Raw genomic sequence first — 20,506 nt, 5'->3', positions numbered from 1 at the left:
GTTTGTTTTCTTCCTCAGTCTTCTGCCCATGTGGGGCATAATTAAGATCGTAACAACCATAAAGGAATTACTGTAATGTCTTTTAATGTTCTCTTGCCAGTAATTATGCAATCTGTTGAGAGAAATCAGCTAAAATGTGCTGAGATTCCAGATTGACAAAAGCACGTGCAATAATGCTTTTGAGTGAAATTAAATATTGTATAAATAGTTAATGACTGACTTCTCTAATAACCTCTACAGAAGCAAGTCAAAACCCAGGTTGCTCCTCCAGCTGTGCTCTTTGTATCCAGAGCTGACAGGGATAAAAGCAGTAACACATACTCTACCTAAAAGCAAAGTTTTTTGTTTTTTTCCCCTTCATATACCTGTTAAGAGCTGTTGCCCTGGATAACTCAGTCAGCCCCCGACTAGCAGCAGGAGGGTTTCTCAGGCGTTTCCTGTTGCGTAACATCAGCACGAAAATAACCTGCCAACATGACAGGTTGGCTGATAAAAATTTCATAAACGGTATCTGATATAAAGTTATTTTTAGAAAATTGTTGATTTAGCTCCGAAGCATCATTCCCATATTTCCGTGAAATTCAGTCAAGCGCATACACACTCAAAGATATGCAAACACACACACATTTATGAGGTCTCAACACAGACAACAACAGCAGCCGAAGGTTGAACTCCCAAACACAGCTGAATTAATCCTCATAACAATACTCTCTTTTTCTCTGACTGATTACTTTTCATTGTCCCCTCTGCACATATTACATTTGTTTCGCCAGTGTCTATAATGTTGATTTTATTCCTGTATTTTTGTTTTTAATATTTGTTGAGTGTAAAGCACTTTATATAAATAATCTTAATTACTACGACTACATGTTTGACACCATTTAACGTGATAAATTAACATTATTTTCAGGTATTACACATGGTTTTTCAGCATTACACATGACATATATTTCCATCTTCAGACTTCAAAATCTGATTTTCACATGTCATTTTTTTGTGAGGCATTATGTCACTCTGTTCCTCCCTCTCTCCTCCTGCTGTTGAGCATTCTGCATGAACGAAAGAGAGAGAAACCAGGAAGGCAGAGGCTGCGACTCTGCATTTACAACTAAGTGCATGAGAGTGACTGTGTGTGTGTGTTCCTGTTAAAGTGTGTGTGTGAGGGAGAGGGAGAGGGAGAGAGGGATGTAGACGTTTGGCAGAGAGAGAAGAAGAGAGGGATTTGGCCGACCTGTCGGGGTCTTTCATGTCACATTTCTGCCCTGAGGACCTGACCTCTGTCTCTCTGTCTGGAAAATAACCTGGAAAAACTAAAATGGAATATCGGAAAACTCCACTCTGCAAAACAGTCGGAACAACATCCCCCCTGCTGCCTCTGCCTCAGAGGAAGAGCTAAAGGGAAGAATGACTGAAAATTTTAATTTGTATCAGCGTAAGAAAGTGAAGAGGAGAGGAGGGCTTATGTACGTGGGCCTGTCTGACAACTGGGGGAGGAGGACGCAAGAGATTTATTCATATAATTATACTGGTTTTTTCTTCTTCTTTGAGGGAAAAGTGGAGAGCGGACAGGAGATAGTAGGAGAGGGGAGGAGAGAGTAGAGGAATACAGAGCAGAGAGAGGAGAGGACCAGAGCAGAGAGGAGGAGGAAGGAGAGGAGGAGGAAGGGGAGGAAAGGAAGAGGAGAGGAGAGGAGGGGAGAGGTGTAAACACACTCCAGATGGGATCCTGGCATTAATGAAATGTAAGTATAAACAGTGTGTTTGCATGTGCATGAGGCGAGAGCTGCACATGTTGATGCTGCTGCTGATACTTTCTGTCTCTTTTGATGATCACAGTCATGTTGATGATGTCAAGTGTAGTACGCTGTAGGGAGCCTCTGGATCACCTCTACACATTACTCTGTCTCCGTCTCGACTATGTCTACTCTCTCCTGCTCTTATTCTCTCTGTCTGTCTTATTTTATCTTTTCCAATTCTGCGTACATACTGTATCTCTCTGCCTGCTCTCTCTGCAGGTCATGTTAGATAGTAACCGTGCAGCAGCACAGGGAAAGGCCAGTGTCACATTGCATTAGTATTACACATGCACACAGAGGGAGAAATATGCTTAAAGTGTGATGAGCGCACGTGGACGGTGTGTGTGAAGTGTGTATGTGTATCTCCTGTGTGTGTGTGTGAGCTCGGCTGAAACAGGCGTAAGAACCATATAGTCATCTTAACCACATGGAGAGAAACTATTGTGCCACATGAGAATACGGGGCAGGCTGCACAGACACACAGGAAAAGTAAGAGGAAGATCAGTGAAGGAGGAAGGAAAAGTATCTTTGTACTGTTGGCATGTTGGATCTAGACTTTGGTCATGAAGCAATATAAACACATTGGATGATTTAATAGGCACCAAGAAAGCTGCTCTCATGTCATTATGTGCGGAACCTTTTTTTTAATTATCTGAACTGATCAATAGACCTGATGCATTCAATGCTTCCTGTAGATTGAACCATGTTTAAAAGAATAGTCCCTTATTTTGGAAAGCGTAATCGTAACCCTTAATGCAGGGAATTCATGGTAGCAGGTAGCTTAGCTTAGCATAAAGACTGGAAACGTGGAAACAACTAGCCTGGCTTTGTTCATAGATAACACCTACTAACTCCTCTAAAGCTCACTAATTATCATCTTATCCACACAGTTACTTAGGTACCGACATCTAAAACTATGCAGTCTAATAGAACAGTGCATAAAATACAGCCTCCAAATGACGGGAGTGTATGTTCCCAGGGTCCAGTGTTCCCCAGAATAATATCCTCTTAATGTGACACATTAACGACGCCTTTCAGAAGGTTTTATGTTCTCACCAAATTTATGTTTCTCTGGGTCAGATGTTGAAAATCACTCGTCTACTGTACAGATTGTACCCTGCTGATGTCATACTACTTGCAATCTTGGAGCGCATCAGCGATCAGAGTCACGACGATAAAGCCTCTGGGTGCAAGGGCCGATATTTCGGGCTGATCTAGGCTGCGTTCAGCACCGATAAAATGTAGCAAAATGTTTATTCAAACAGAAACACTGGTGCGTTGAATACCCTGTTCTGTTACGCAGGCGCACTGCCTTTTAATACAGCAGGGTTTAATTTAGTTCAATTCAAAGGCGCTTTATTGGCACGGAAAAGGTTTACATTGGCAAAGTAAGAGAGAAATACAAACACAAATTGTAAGTATAATCAATAAAGATCTACTAAAGATTTATTTGCATATGGGTCACTGCTGATCGGGTAACACCCCTGACACACCCACCACATTAGAGATCCTGTGCATTAAAGCCTGTTTTACACCGTCTTGAGGAACACACGTCCAACCCAGACAGTGTAGCAAAACGGTGCACACTATTTTAAAGTCAATGTGCCCCTGTTGTAGCTAGCGGATATCCAAGCCACTTCCTGTTCTGTGTGCCAATCAATACTGCTAATCTCTATAGTTAAATGAATGCAGATAAATTTTAAAAAGCTAATGTGGGGCGGCAGTTCACCTCCTGGGCACTGCCGAGGTGCCCTTGAGCAAGGCACTGAACCCCCCAACCGCTTGGGGCGCCTGACCAATGGGCAGCCCCCTCACTCTGACATCTCTCCACTTTGTGCATGTATAGGTCCTGTTTGTGTATGTGTGTGTCTTTCAGATCTGTGTGTAATTGACAAGCAAGAGTGAAAATATTGAATTTCCCCTCAGGGGGATTAATAAAGTAAATAAACTTAAACTTAATAAAACTAAATCGTCATCAGATGAGAGCAGATGGGTTCTGAGACCACATCACATTTCATCACACAGAATGTCTACCTGCTGTTCAAACATGATTGGTCAATACTGCTCGAACTACAATCAGACCACAAACAGAAACCAGAACACTTCAGATACCAAAATCTTGTAACGTTGCCTACACATTCTGCTTACATATGCAGGAAATGTTTGAAGAGATTATGTTCCTTCAAATTTGCTGTCCAGAGAGTTATCTTATTTTCTTCAGACATTAATATCTCCACAGTGGCTGAATGGATTTTTGCCATTTTAAACTGCAATGGAAACATTCATATTCCTTCATTTTTTTTTGAGATTGAAATGTAAAAATATCCCTTACCATTAAAATATTAGTTTAAGAACACAGGACCCAGGGAACATAGGTATGTCCCCCAGATGCCTATATAGAAAAATCAACATCTCTCTAAAGCAGTTTAAACAAACAACAGGTCATGGGAGTTATTGGCTGGGCTACAGACCGAATCACCATGACCTTACACTATCAAATGTGAAATCAGCAAACTTGTTTATTTTTTGTTGTCATTGTTTTGTTGTTGTCAGCCGTTGCTGTAAGGTAAACATGCTGGTCCAACCTATCTGACATTTCTGCCATGCTTATTTTATGTTTGCTTTGCTAGCGTCTTTGATAAACCAAATCATCCGGCACAGATGCTGAAAAAATGTACTGCTGTGGACGGAGCCTGCAGCAAAACGTCTTTTAACCACTTACAAAAAAACATAAAATAAATTAATATCAGTGTAAGTGGTAAAAATATTGAAAATATAGTGTAAAAATTAAACTGATAATGATTAGGTAGCTAAAAACAAACCAATTAGGGCAGTGTCTGCCCAGCGCTGTTTCATTTCATGTAGGCCTACATGACCCAAGTGTTTTTTTCCTGGGAGTTATTGCAAACAAACACTGTAATTTGGTCTGTGTCTTGACAATGACCTGTTGCCAGGTTACCAGCTGAGACATCAGGAAGCTGCTGGTCCACCTGGCCAAGACATCGTTCATAATGTAACCCCCCTAAACAGGCAAATTGTTGTTTTTGCACTTAAGCTCTTGTACAGATTAAACAAATTAGATATAACGTGTTTGTTATGTTATCTTTAGACAGAGCCAGGCTAACGGTTTCCTCTATTTCCAGTCTTTATGCTAAGCTAAGCTAACTGGCTGCTGCTGGTAGCTTCATATTTACCATACAGACATGAAAGTGGTATCCATTTTCTCATCATACTTTTAACTCTCTCATCTAATAAAAAACAGATTTATTTTCTTAAATATCTTTTGAGTCACATAAATGAATAGAGTGAGTGAGATAAACCGAGAGAAATCCTCTCATGTGTTGTCTGATCGTCGGTGTAAACAGCTCCTGTTGTCTAGACTGTTGCACATCAGAGTGGCTGTGGCTGCAGGCCAAGACTCTTATACTAATGTCTTTACATAACTGATGCTCAGCTGCCTGATAGTAAATTATAGTGTGAGCTGTCTCTATACTTACCTGTTGAGACACTGATTTTGTTCTTTCTCTGCTTGTACTTGTTCATAAATGTTGCATAGATGCAATTATGAAGCACAGCAGTCTTTAATTTTTGAGTAAAGAAATCCTAAGTAAAAAAAAGTGTGCCTGTAATACACTAAACTATGAATTACTTGTGATGGCATGGTGACATGCTTTTTGCTGTTACAAACAGTAACCCAAAATGACAAATCCAACAGTCAGAAAGAGGGAGTAAGAGCAAGAACAGGAGAGAGAAGGGCAGTCACGTCCTGCAGCATTTACACGCAACATCACAAAATGACCCTGACAGTCGGTGGATTTAGAACTGCTCCGAGGTTGTGTTGTGTTCGCTTGTGTTATGTTTCACTGCAATGTCATGCGATCTGTTGTCGTGTTGTTTCCTCCTGCACTTGCTGTGTCGCCTTTTGACTGTTTTGTTAGTTTTGCAACATAATTACAGGCCCGAGGTGTGTTTTTATGGTAATGATGAGACATAAATGCATTTTACTGGGCACATGTTTTCACAGATGTGACAGGGGACATGCAGATTTGTTTCTCAGTGTGATCCCAGTGTTCACTAAAGGGTCAAGAGTGCTGCGCCTTGTGTTTCAGAGCTTTTACAGCAGAAAACATCCGCAAAAATTAGGCCAGTTTGATAGTCTCTGAGAGCATCATCCATTTTTTATTTGTTCAAGTTTAAACTTCTGCCTTGCCTTTACAGCCTCATGGCATGACAGTATCACACGCAGGTTTGGCCTCTTCTTCTTCAGTCTTCGCTGTTCGTTTTTTAAAGATCTTCTTTTCATGGCACGATACATTTACAGTTGTTTGTCGTGAGGTCTGGTCTATCTTCATGAAGTGATTAGGCCTGTTTGTGATCATTAATAAAAGGTTTAGCAGGGAAAAAATCTCATAAACACCCAATGAAAACACATCAACATGTAATGAGATGTGTTTAAAGCTGTCAGCAGGGGAAATCATAACAGGCTCATGAAATTAAAAAAGCTCTGCAAAAGGAGAAAATCAATGTCTGTGTCCTTTTAACCCCGCTGCACTCTGGGTTTGTATTTCCATAACCGGATTAACACGCTCATCTGTAGAGCTTCATTTTATTTGGAAGAAGATATGCAAAAGTTTTGGACGAGAACCTTATGAGATGTTAGTGAAGAATGTTAGTGTAGCCGAGGGGCTTCGCACATTTTTGGAGTAATTATATGCTTCACGCACAGTTCACAGATTTAAAGTGTCACTTAAATGTGCAGATATTGCTTAACTCAAGTGTTAAAACTTCTCAGATAAGGAGAATAAAAGTTATTTCAGACACAGACTCTCATTTATCTTTAAAAATGCTTAGAGGGGGTTGTAAATGTTTGCAGGACTTGAGTGTTGGTGATCTCAGTGAGTGATGATAATATAAACACAGTTATCTGAGACTGACACAAGACTAACTACACTTAGCGATAGCTGCTTATTTGCATTAGCGCTGTTAAGTAACATCATCTTGTCCAGCTTTTAATTGCTGGACAAGATGATGTTGACAGGTTTGTTTCTGGAGCAGTAAAACTCAGTCAAACCACAGAATGCAAAGTCAAAATCAGATACTTAGTTTAATCTGGAAACTACCTAGTAGGAAGTGTTAGGGAGTAACTACATGTAATGAACTCATAGTTTAACTACATTTTGCAGTAGCTTGCTGGTAGTTCAGCTACAGTCATATCTGCAGAGTGATTCCAGTAGTTCATTTACTTTTTTGCCATTTTTGTGTAGCTAACTACAAAAACTACAAACAATTTTGTGCCATAAAAGGAAAGGACAGATTTTTTAAATTTCCATTTTACCATTGCTCTTCTCTACCCCTTTTGACCATAGTTAGTTACTACTATTGAAGATTGCTATTCATTCATGCATTTACTGTAGCTGCTGGAACCTACCCCAGCTGACATTGGGCGAAAGGCAGGGTACACCCTGGACAGGTCACCAGACTATCACAGGGCTGTCACATAGAGACAGACAACCATTCACACTCACATTCACACCTACGGTCAATTTAGAGTCACCACTTAACCTGCATGTCTTTGGACTGTGGGAGGAAGCTGGAGTACCTGGAAAAAAAACCACGCTGACACGAGGAGAACATGCAAATTCCGTGGCTGGAACCCCCCACCCTGGGTTCGAACCAGGGTCACTGCACCACCATGCCACCATGATGACTGCTATTCATTAACAAATACTGAGAGAAGCGGTTGCAAGCTATTTCATAAGTTACCTGGCTAACTGAGGGATCCTGCTTAGTGCAAACCCTCCATTCATTCTAGTTCCTGGAGGCAGGTGTCTGTATACCAAACCAAAACTGACACTGTACTTTACCATGAAACCATGAATACAATAAACTCAACTAAGTGCATTTTTTGTTGACATGTTACTCCTTTTTATTATGTACTGTTAAAATGTTGTATCACATGTACATTGTCAGTTTGATTTTTTTTTACTTTGAACAACTCTTTCTAAGTAGTTTTAGGCTTATTGATTTCTCTCTAGGGTAGCTTTACTGTTGTTCATTTTCTACCGGTGTGAAGTAAATGGTAGCTTGCAAATCTATGCTTTCAAACCATAGACTGAGTAAATAATGGACGTAGCTACCATGACGTCACCCATTGGTCTATGCACTCCCGTTTCGAAGCCTCAAGTTCAGCATTTCAGCTGTCGCCATTTTGTTTCTTTGGAGATAGAAGTGATAAAATTTCATGAGAGGCTGGTGCTGTGAAGGAGTGAGGGGTGGATCTGACTGAGGAGCTGAAGACACTGTAGGCAGACAGAAAAAAAAACTGTAAATGGGAAAATTATTTCAAAATTCGCCCATTTACAGTTTTCAAGAATGTTGAAATTAGCTATAGAGACCAAAAGTTTTTTGTACCAGGCTGTAAACATGTTTATATCTGTTGAAATGTTGAGCATTTTAACATGAAATCTCAAACCACTGCCATTAAAGAGAGTGGCAGCCCCAACACAGGTCACATATGTGAATTTGTAAAATAAATAAATGAAGTTTTCTTTTAAAAGTTATGACAGGATGTCACAGACACACGACGTGATTTGACATCAATATATTCACAAATGAGCCAGCAATTGAAATCACATCCTTGAAATGTACATATTTAAGGATATAGGTCACTGATGATGATGCTAAGGTCTTTTCCACAAACTACCAGCTGTGAAAGCTGTGAGAAGATTTTCAGAGACATGTCAATATATTCATCATTGAGCAAGTATTGAAATTACAATCTTTTAAATGTGCACAATTAAGCAATAGGTCAGTGCTAAGGGATTTGTTAAAAGCAGTCTCACAGTCTCATGTCACAACAGCTGTGAATATATTGCCACTGCACAGCACTTAGCTTGACTTGACGATGCATTTACTGTGCTGTTTACAAACCATTTCAGTGTTTGGTTCAGTGTGGTAGCTGTATATTTGTTTTCACTTGAGCTGAGGAATTCAAGTATTTTTGTATTTATGTCTGATGTTGTTCTTTGTGTATTTTTTGTGTCTTGGTGCCTGCTGTAGGTCAAATTTCCTTTAGAATAATAATAGAATTTAAGTTAAGCATTCCATAAGATAAAAACACAATCAGACCTTTTTCATTAAAGTCTCTCAGACTGTGGAGCCATAAGCTTACAGCAGATCAGGTTAAAGAGGAAGTTAAGAAAGAAATACAGACACAGTGGAGTCTCCTCTCTTTCCTCGCTCATCTTGTTTCCCTCCCGGTCCTCCTCTCCATGCTGAGAAGGAAGGATCCTCCTGGAGCCTCTCCAGGACTTCAGCTCTGTTACTCCTTATACCCACTTCCCCTCTGACGTCTCTCCTGATCTCTGTCTGCCACCACACAGTCTGGGCCTAAGGAATTAAAGATACTCTATATTTAGTATCTGAGCCATCAATAAGTAACACACACACACACACACACACACACAATGTAATTCTGAGTGTGTATGGGGGAGTTCCAGTCTGGGTGTGAGGCCGCATGTCTAGACACAATACAGTATTTGTTTTCTATCGCTACGCTACATTGCCAAACTACTGTGAGTAAGGTATGTCACATTGGTTGATATACTCTATACTTATCCCGTAAACAAACTCATAACACGTTCAGGCTCATGGCAAATGTGTATTACATCCATATATCATTTTTGGCTCAACACGGCTGAATGAGAGCTGAACGAGACAGCTGAAATATGCTTGATTTTAAGTCCACACTTTCATCTCATAGACTATTCAATTTGAAGTCAACGTGCTGGAGTCTACAGAAACCGATTCATAGTTAATGCCTTTTTGTGATTTTATGGATTTTATAGTTACTAAAGAGGGTAAAAACTACAGCGCAAAACTCTAAAACCCTTAAACAGTTTGGTAAAGGGTTAATCTGGTAAAATATTTGTCTTCACTCAAGACTTCGCTCAGTTTGTGACACCAGCTGGTCTATGACAGTAACATCACATCTATGATGTGCCAGTGTGAGCGTGTCTGTGTCCACCAGCAAGGTCAGCTACTGTACATGTTGATCTGACTGATTCTATATTTACAACCTACAGAGAGGAAGTGGGCTGATGGCTGTATGTCGCCCCCTAGTGGTTCACTCCAGAGACAGACTGGTGACCAACTACTCTGCCTTGACTTGAGTTACATCTACCTGTTATTATTGTTACCTAAAACTAAACTAAAGTCCTGAAAGGTGAATTTTTTTATGTTGTGCAAACAAATTAATCATCTCCTGTGCAGAAGTTGTGATTTTGTTTGCACAAGATATATCTGACTGGAACACGGTAATGGCCCAAATTGTGCACAAAAGATTGCATTGTTACAAACTGAGATATGCGAGGCTGTCAGTGGTTGAGATACTAAGTGCTATATCGTAGGCCACTGGGCTTGCTTGAGTTTCTTGAAGACGTTTCACCTCTAATCTAAGAGTTCGATCAAACAGTTCAAACTGAAGAAACCCAAGGAGGTCCAGTTGCCTACGATATAGCACTTAAGATTACCATGACCTGGATGACTGAGAATCTTCACCACCATGTCACTGTTTGTAATTCTTTTCAGCTGTTTTGCATTTCAGAAAAGAGATACCGATCTGGGGCAGTGGGTCCACAGTCAGTTTCAATATCTAAAATATGACATTAAAAAAAGACCTCCTGTGATTCAGGTCTGCTGATGCCTGAGAGCATCTGTCACACATGGCAGACAGGTAGATCATCTAGGTTTGCTTAAAGGGATCTGAAGAAGTACTTTCTAGGGTACGGATAAGTCTCACACAGGAGGAGAGGAGGACGAAGTTTAACTCCTGGATGCCTGATGCGTCAGTTACTATCCGATGTTTGTGGGAGTGAGTAGGTATTAGGAGCAGACTATAGCCCTTTTTACACAGAGATCGTGCTATAGGGCTGCTACAAAGTCCCTTATTTATGCCACCTTTGCATTTTTACATAGAACCAAACAATAGCGGCATCATCCCGCTCTAGTGTTTGATTATACACTGCATCGCAGCTTTGCTGAATCAAAAAAGGCCTGATGGGTGTTACATGTAACACAACAGTGTCAGCCTCTTGCGTGACATATAACATATGTGTCATCAGCACTTTATAAACAATAACAATCAGTCACTGTCTCTGTTACATGGCTGCTTATTTCATCCTCTGCTCGGACGGTAAGGACCACATGGACTTCATTGTTTTCCCACTTTGCTGACATCTACGCCCACTCTTCTCCTTCTTTGAGTTAGCTGCTAATTGCTAACAGCTACTTTTTATGTCTCCTGCAGTGGGTTGCACTCTTGACAAATAGGCAAAACGTCACACCCCTGCCACCCATGACCCTATCTTGCAGGCTGTCCTGTTTATACAGACACCATTTTGGTGCTGTTACTATCTCCTGTGGTGGCTTAAAGGCGAGACCACTCTGATCCTCATTACACGATCGTACCTTCATACAGCATGGCGAGGTGGCATAGTGGCGTGATATTTCCACCTTGAACAGGCAGTGTAAAAGGGACTGGTGTGTCACTGATTGGGTAGGGCCTCTTATAATCCTTTATATTGTTCAAGATGAATAACCATACACAATAATATAAAAGTTGGATTTGAGTGTAAATGTTAACATCTCACAGTGCAAGAAAAAGTGTATACAGTCTGTCTCTGAAATGCACAGTGTGTGTGTGTGTGTGTGTGTGTGTGCAGTTCAGATGGAGTATCAAGCTATGATAGATATACCAATAAAGAATAACTGCTCTCCTTGTGTATCAGACATCAGTCTTTATCTCAGTTCTGCCTCTTTCTTTATTTTTTGTGTAATGTACTTCACAGCTCATTTTGCAATCTTGTTTTGTCTATTTTCATTTCCCTCTTCTTCCAGACACCCTCCTCAACTTGATGTATTTAACTCTGTGCAATTTTCCTCTGCACAGAATGCTGTGTTTGTGTCTGTTTACTGTTGTATTTGTTCTGTCATGCATGAGTGCAGTAAAGTATGTGTGCAATCTTAAATCTAAATATTGGCATGTGACTGCAGGGGAAAGCCCCTTAGTTTGATTCCTTTGTTGCCTTTTCTCTTAAACCCTGCAGGCAAACAGCTCAGGCTTGTTTATAGCCAGGGGAAAGGTATGAGAAGACATATAGATTAGGGTGTAAAGCATCCAAGTTTCCAAAGTATTATAATTATACAATTACCTCATCTCTTCGATAAATAGAAATGATTGGTGATACCTTTTTTTACAAGAGCATATTTTTTTAAACTCACTTTGATATTTCAACACAGTCTGAATTCAAATCATTTTAATGAGCACGGTCGGATCACATAATAACACCGACTGTGAGTCCTGAATCACAGGGCTTCAAAAACCTCTGCAGAACAACAGGATCACTATCATTTCATTGAAAAAGGTCAATTTACATATCAAACACGGTAAAGAATGTAGAAATAAACAGTTACTATGGCAGGTCATACACAGTTACAGAGTGAACTGCCATAACTCACTGTTAATGCAAATTAGTTTTATTGGTTTATTTTAAAGGTTTGGATGGAGATCTACAGGTAGAAGAGGAGTGAGATTCATGCTTTTAGATTCTCTGCATTAATCTATATATTATTAATTGAACTTAAAGGTCCTATTTTGTAATAAATCAAATTTGCATGTCTTTATTTTTAATTTCAAAGTAGGGAGCCCACTGTTTGTTTTGTGAAACCAAAAGTCGAGCCATTTTAAAAACCATGATTGTTTTTTCAAAACCTAACCACGGACTTTTGTTGCTTAAACCTAACTATGTGTTTTACCTATGGTGTAAGTTTATTTTGAAAAGAGACTGTATGTATCTAACGAGCAGAAACTGTACACTTCCTGTGAAAACAGAAGTGTATTTTGAAAAGACACAATGCATGTGACAAGCGTTAATTGGCAAGGTATTCCTGAACGTCCAAACTGACACAGGAGGCTAATTAGCGTGCCATATTTTGATGTGTAGTTCTCCTGACAAAGTGACAGTATTTGAGGAGCTGGGATGAAAACATGTTGACAGAGAAATGCGCTGTCTGTCTTCAGACACTATGCCTTTAAATGACTTCTGTGAAGTTGTGATGTCACACTATACTATGTAAAAGTAGAAAGTGCTGTTACAGTGCCATTACAGTCATTCTCTGACTGCAATAACAAATTAGACATGCAAAGAGTGCAGATGTGGAAGACCTGAAAACACTGACCAATCAGAGTGGACTGGGCTATTTCGGGATGGGGGGCTTAAAGAGACAGGTGCTAAAACTGAGTGTTTGAGACAGAAGGAGAATACAGGTACATTCAGACAGATATGCTGTTTTTTTAAATGAAGGCAGGTAATCATGATCTAGATGAATCCCCAAATACAAGTATGAACCTGAAAATGAGCACAATATGATCCTTTAAAGATATGATGATTTGTAGAAAAAAAAATGTCCCTCATGCTTCTCCCTTGTGCTCCCTCTCACCCTCCTTCCTCTTTCTCCTTGTTTTTAACCCCTATCATTTTTTACTTCTGACCTCTTGCCCCCCTCCTAACAATCCAGGGGAGCCATGAAGTATGAACTCCACTGACATCTGCAGGACGATAGAATAAGCTCAACTAGCTGCGCAATCATGAGCACTCCCACGACAGGAACTCCAACTATGGAGGTGAAGGTGGTCTCCCAGGAGATGGCATTGCTTAGCAACATACTGGCAGCTTACACCTTCATTGCAGGTAGGTCCAATCAGCAAAACTGCCATTTGTGACAGCGTGTGATCACACTGTCGTCATCATTATGCTCTTGTTGTGTTATAAGATCAATGAAATGAGGGAGTAGCAGCCCTCGTCATTCTGGGGACCCCATGGATTTCCTAAAGGACCCCTGTGGGGCCATGGACCACAGTTTATGGACAAGATATTTCCTTGACTAGCACATGGACCCCTGTTAAATACATTTCTTGTTTTAGCTAACACTTGTTCTCAGATAAGAGGACAATGATTTAATCAAATCTGATATATTGAAACTTACATTACATTTACATATACATGTTTCCACGGATACGTTACATTTCTCAACAAGGCTATGGTGAATGTGTGGTTACATTTAGGGCAAAAACAACTTAGTTATGATTAGGAAAAGATAATTGTTTGGCTTAAAACACCCATATTTGATGGCACAAAAGTCGCTGGAAAAGCAGGGACAGGTCAGTGGAAAACACCCACGGTGGCTTGAGTGCTGCTGAGAAATGCTTCCAAGGGTCAGGAAACTTAAACTAACTGTAGAGTGTGTGTATTTTGGAGAAACGGCACTTCCGAGCAATGGGCGTTTGGGATAATGAACTGTTGGAGAAATGGGCTTTCGGTTCTATGGGACATTTTCTGGACAAATGGGGTTTGGGAATTTTAAGCCATCGAGACAATGGCATGGCATCTCAAAACTTTCGCTCTGCTAATGCTAACTCTGCTCTCTGTACTGACAAGTGTGCACTGTAATGGAGGTTTCAGGTTTCTTTGCTGGTGTTGTGTTGAAGTCTGTTCTCCTGTCGATGTGTGTTTCCTGTAACAGACAGCAATTGGCTTTTGAATTAGTGAGCACCTAATCTAGCTGTCCGCTTTACGTTTGAATCTCAGATTTTAAAGCAGCGCACAGCATCACCCCCCTCAGTAGGGAAATGCGAAAACATCTCTCTAGTGACAAACTTTACACTGATACAAGTCAGTATAGTCAAGGTCAGACACTTTAGGAGTCTTAAAAACACATTTTTGGGTGGAGAGGATCTGTGACTGTGTTCAACATTTTTGATTAACTGAAAACTTTTCTGCATTTCTTTAATCCTCCTCTCTCTCATAGACCAACCTGAGAGGACTGCCTTGGTGTTTCTGGGCGGTGTCTGTGTCGGCCTCCTTGTCACACTCTGCGCCATCGTCTTCCAAATACACTGTCGAGCGGACTGTCACTATGGCAACAGTAAGCATCCTCACAATCGCCACAGGAATAGGCATCATCACCGTCGCCATCACGGCTGTCCCCTCCATCAGGCCACTGACAGTAATCCAGACAACACTGCTGTTGTTGCCGCTGGAGGGACGGGGCCCACTGGGGACAGTGAATCGGAGGACTGGGATGACACGTCTGACCTGTCGGCACGGAGACGCAGACGCTTCGAGAGAGCTCTGCTGCACGCCAGCATGTTCACATCAGCCGAGGGTATCTCTAACAGACACACACATATGAAGAATCATGCGTCATATGAAGACCATTGAATCCAAACACTGAAACAGTCGTCAGTATATCATGTAGGGTAGCACATGTGATAACTTAACCACATTACTGTAGTACAATTTTAAGGTACTTGTACTTGAGTATTTCAATTTTATGTTAGTTTAAACTTCTACTTCTACTACTCTACAAATATACAGGGGTGTTGTAGTCGGAGGAAAAGTGGGACTAATTACCCAGGGCCTGAATGGAAAGGCGGCCCCTCAAAATGCCTGGATTGAAAAGTTTGGTTTTGTTTGTAGTTTTTTATTAAAAAAAATAATTAGTGCCGTAAATGAATTAAAATTGGCTGAACAAATTGGTTAAAAAACTAAATTCTGTAAAAAAAGAAATAGTTGAAGCTCTCTAAGGGCCCCTCCCACCTCTTGAAGGCACAAAATGGTTTAGTCCACCTTTGCACGGGGACTTGTTTCTAAACTTAAGCCCCTTCCCCACTGCACAAAAACCCACTAACACCTGTTTTTTTTTTTAATGCAATGGTAAAGGTTTAAATCGACATTCACACCCAGGTCAAATAACTATTTGTCCCCTCCGGCTCTGATTAGCATTGATGGGAACACAACACAGGAGTGAACGCGCTAATTTTAGCTCCTTTACCGACAAGATGCAATGAGACACCACCACAAATAATGTCCGTCTCCAACCAAGCAGCATTCACACATTGATCCAACTTAGTCAGCACCAAGTTTGAGACATAAATAATAACAAGTAACCACTGTAACATTTTCATTGGTTTCTACACTCCTCTCTTCTGTTTACTGACCTGGCCTGTCCATGACGTTAAAGGTGACACACCAAACACAGAAAGGCATACTCAGTCTATAGGCTATTTTTAGTTTAAAAAACTTGAGCTGAGTGGGTGACTGCTTATGCTGCTTATGTCTTTCTGTCTTCCCCAAGAAAGGGAAGTCAGGGTTCCAAAAAAGAAAAGACAGAAAGAAAGCAAAGGGAAAGGAAGCACACTGACTCTAGCCTATAGCAATTACGATTACCATGACCTGGATGACTGAGAATATTCACCGACAACTTATAGCACAATACTCTGACAGGGGCCATTCAGCTGCTTTATGATGTTAACATGTAATTTAGTATCTTTCATAGTATGGTTTCTTTACTCAAATAAAATATCTTAAAGGAGCAGTGTGTATGATTTATTAGAGTATAGTGGTGAGGACTACCCTGGAAATCCAGAGGTCTCGCGAGAGCACAATTTGAATTTGCTCAGCGAGTCTCTCTGGCAGTCAGTAATGATGCCAGAGGCGAGCTAAACAGATGACGACAGCGCCGTGACGACAAAGTCCGGAATCAGTCAGTAAACATTGCAAGATGGCTACGGATGAACACCAGTTGTTTGAAAAAGTTTTGGCCGCTACAATGAACGAGATGTTGTTGTTGTTTGTTACAGCAAGAGTCTAATCTACCAGTTAGCTACCAGTTGCGTGCAGTGATATTTACAAATGCATGCTTGGTGCTGCCCTTCGAGATGGGCCATTTTCATTACTCATGGCCAGACCCTAAATCTTTCTAGATTTGGGTCTGGATTTCCAGGCTAGGTGAGGATTGCAACCAGCTAAAACTTCTCATGGTTAGATTTCCTTCAGTATTTATTGTTTGGGAAGTTTTTACTAGGAGCCATATTATCCACAGAGGTCTCTTCCTCTCCAAAACAAACTGAATCATTGATTTAAACGAGTAAAAAAACTTAATAAAGCAGTTTTGATTCTGATTCTTCCCCTATCCTCCACACTGAGTGCAAGCTTTTACCTTCATACAGACGATACAGGATGTCCAAATTTAAATTGAATCATATTAAAAATTCATTTGTGCCAACCTCAATCAGATTTTAAATAATGTTGCTTGATACTTAGGGGCTGTGTTGTGTTTTGCTTATGGTGCTCTGTTGTGTGCTGGTGTTATGTGCAATACATGAGTGGCTGATGTGCAATACTGTATGTTTTTTTTTTTTTATGGTGTATGCATTTCTTTTCTTCTGGACTAATATTGTAAGGCACCAATACTTGTCCAGCTCCTGAGTCCAAGGCAAATTTCCCTATGGGGCCACTGAAGTACATTGTATCGTTTCATATCATATCGCATCGCATCGTATCGTATCGTATCGTAGACAAGCAAAGCAGAACAGTTAAAACTGTGATGTGAGTAAGAATAATTCAATTTTAAATCTTTGTGTAAAAATGTTTTATACAGGTATTTAAAAGTTGTAATAGACTCATTGAGAGATACAATGTGTTAATGCACCTTTATACATATTCACTCACAGACTTTTTATCACTAGACATACACACACATACTCATACTTTAAAATAGAAAGTCAGTATGTGAAATTTGATTGTTATGTGAATGGACAGTGTATGGGCGTGCTGTAACCCTTGTCTTTGTGTATGTGTGCGTGTTTTGTGTGTATCGTCAGAGCTGGACCGGGCCCAGCGGCTAGAAGAGCGGGAACGGATTCTCCGAGAGATCTGGATGAACGGACAACCAGACATCAGTACAGTCACTCAAAGTCTCAACAGATATTACTGACGCACAGTCAAACAGGCAGATAGTCAGGAGGACACGGAGCCTGACAGGCGGGCAGACGGATAAAGGAACATAAACAAAAGAAAAAACACTGAATGAAATGAAAATAAACCATCAGATCGGGAGCGCTGTCTTCACTGCACCAAAGAGACTCTTACAGATCAAACTACTAGTGACAGTAATGCCGAGAGCGGCTCCCTCCACTCTGTAAACAACAAGGGAAACATATGAGTTGTGATGGCTCACTCCTCCAAAACAACAAGATGACACTGAAGTGTTGGGAAGAAGAATGTCCTCGTGCCCTGAAAAGCCAACAAGTAAAGACACAACGTACCTACAGAGCTCACAAAACTACACAAGGGATTTTATAACTTTAAATATTTTAACAGGTGCTTCTGAGAAATGTGTAGGTACATAAAAAGAATGGGAGGCATTAAGGAGGCTGCAGTGCTGCAGCTGTTCATGAGTGTATGGATTCAAATATCAGTGATATTTTGTTGTTGCACTTTTCTCAGCTCACCATTCTATTGGTGCGCACTGGAATTAAAGACTGAAATGAGGAGGTACAGAAGCTCAATGCCAAGATACATTTACACATACTGGTGCTTTTACTGCTGTAACTCTACATCCCCAGATGGTGGTTGATAAAATATGTAGGATGTACGTCTGTTGGTTGCATCTGTTGGCTGGAGGCTGAGCAGCACAGGTGTTGTTGCACATGGACACAGGACAGCTGGTCATCATGTCTGCAGCCCAGTCGCCAGAGGAAAATCATTGCATTGTTCTTTGCTGTAAACCATGAATACATTACATTTACATGTTTCATACGAATCACATCAGTGTTTCTGAAATGATGTCATATATCCTCCCAAGACCCTCTGTCCTCACATTTTGGGTTTACTTGACCCTATACTTCATTTTACTTAACTTAGACCTGTTGTCCTTGTTTGTGGACACATTTTTGTGCCATCTAGTGGTAGTAAGAGCACAGTATACTAATCCATGTAAAAACAAGATGGCAGCCATCTCTGCCAAGTCAGTCTGCAGCCGATCCCGACACAAAAGTGGACAAGGTCCAAAACCTGATCACATTTTATGGTTGAAACATGTTTATTTATGATTAATAGTGTTTGCAGTTTGATATGGCAACAAATTTGATCAATTTTAGCAACAGTAACAAAACAAGACGCTGTTAATTAGGAAGTACTGTTTTAGGACATTGGGACTTAATTGTTGTCCATTTGAGGACATTTGGATTTAATTATTGTTGACAGCGTTTAGTTTTTTTTTATACTTTCCGGATATATTTATCCCAAATTGATAGGAGAAATTAAAAATGAAAACAAAACAAAAGTTCAGGTCTCAGGAGGATATAAGCTGCCTTTGTTATCGGGAGGTAAAGGGGATGATGGATGGCGTGTCACCTAGACGAGACGTCTGCAGCACTGCTAAAAACCTACGAACAACAACACCAACTGTTTTGGGGCAATCCTTCACGACGTTTTCACCGGTGTTTGTGAAACCAGACCTGAGTGTTTTTCACCAACACATTGTGATGCTTGATCCACGGAACCTAGGTGTTTTTTTACAGACCTGTCCTTGCTTTTCCAGAGGCTCTTGTGCAACTAAACATTTTTTTTTAAAGCCGAAACATGATGTTTTTGGAATCATGACCAAGTGGTTTTTGTGCCTAAACATAACCACACCTTAATCACTACAAAATAATGTACAAATGTAATGTATTTATGGTTTTCAAAAATTTACAATGCAAAAAAACCCTTCTGGTGACTGGGCTGATGTGTGCAAGGACCATGCTGCCTTTCTTTGTTTGGCTCATGTGGTAATGAGCTGAAAAAAAACCCCCAACTTTAATTCCAGGTGTTTATGAAAGCAGTTTTCTGTACATATTATTGAGTAAAGTCCCTTATTAAAATGAAAATACTGTGGCTCAGATTTCTTCAACAGTAGTTGCGTGTTCTTGGGTTTGTTGTCCATGTGTTGAATCTGCTATAAGGAGAGATAATGAGCTGTGGTGAAAGCCCAGAGCAGATGGTAGAATATGATGTTGTTGACAGCATAATAAATGAATACTGAATTCGACCAATTATAACCTGGCAATAACATGGTATCTGTTGTCCAAGTCAGATGTGTTTAGTCCCTGTCAGAGGTAAAGGCAAAAATGCAACCTAAACCCAAGGAAAGGTCGACTGCGAGCAGGTAAGTGGTGCCAAAGAGAGGACCACCAGCACCAGGTGTCCAAGGTTACAGCCCTTAGGCCACAAAGGTCACAGGCAGGTCCCACAGCAGAGGGGCCAGAGAGCAGCGGGGCAGGGCGAGTGTAAATAAGGCAAAACACAGTGCCAAAGTCGGTGCTGGCAACACATCTAGTGCTGTGGACACACTCAGAGAGCCGCAGTACAGCCCTCAGTAAATAAGACAGTGTGGCAGAGGGCAGCTTCATTCTGTCACAAGTGTGTCATTCTCCACCTTCATTAAGCATGTACCTTGTTTTAAAGTCTGAGGGGTTAATAACAGCAAAACTTCATCAAAGCATAAGTTCTCAAACTTTATGTAATAATCCAAGATTACACTGACAAAAACAGTCACTTTACCTCGCTGAACACTGGAGCTGCTGGTCTACCACTGCTTCCACAGTTAGTTTGTGTTACTGTGGTGAGCTGTGTTGAAGTCTGTAAACAGATGTTTTGGGTTCACTGTAGTTTAAGGTGGAGCCCTATGACTTCAATTCATCAACAATCTTCTCCATTTTTGGATTCTTCATCCTTTCAGTGGCACCCCCAGAAGTTTTTCATCTTGGGATGACGCACCAAAACCAAAAGTCACAACTGAATTTCAGGAATTTACTCATGCTGTTG

General features: G+C 40.6%; 1 protein-coding gene and 1 long non-coding RNA gene across 2 annotated transcripts; one reads left to right on the top strand and one right to left on the bottom strand.

The window, feature by feature from the left end:
* Nucleotides 1-966: 966 nt before the first annotated feature.
* Nucleotides 967-19,670, top strand: LOC125878968 (protein eva-1 homolog A-like). The gene is made up of 4 exons (XM_049560519.1): nucleotides 967-1,742; nucleotides 13,374-13,546; nucleotides 14,664-15,020; nucleotides 17,521-19,670. The coding sequence occupies exons 2-4, from the start codon at nucleotides 13,444-13,446 to the stop codon at nucleotides 17,631-17,633; spliced, it is 573 nt and encodes a 190-aa protein (XP_049416476.1). The 5' UTR covers nucleotides 967-1,742; nucleotides 13,374-13,443; the 3' UTR covers nucleotides 17,634-19,670.
* LOC125878976 (uncharacterized) lies at nucleotides 8,382-14,808 on the bottom strand. Its single transcript, XR_007447820.1, has 2 exons — nucleotides 14,670-14,808; nucleotides 8,382-9,185 (listed from the first exon to the last, which is right to left on the bottom strand). It is a non-coding gene; the product is annotated as an uncharacterized LOC125878976 (long non-coding RNA).
* Nucleotides 19,671-20,506: the final 836 nt, after the last annotated feature.

This window comes from Epinephelus fuscoguttatus, linkage group LG2 (genome assembly GCF_011397635.1).
Source record: "Epinephelus fuscoguttatus linkage group LG2, E.fuscoguttatus.final_Chr_v1".
Classification (NCBI taxonomy): domain Eukaryota; kingdom Metazoa; phylum Chordata; class Actinopteri; order Perciformes; family Serranidae; genus Epinephelus; species Epinephelus fuscoguttatus.
Note: the sequence above shows the minus strand (reverse complement) of the source record. Positions and strands in the feature narration are given on the sequence as shown.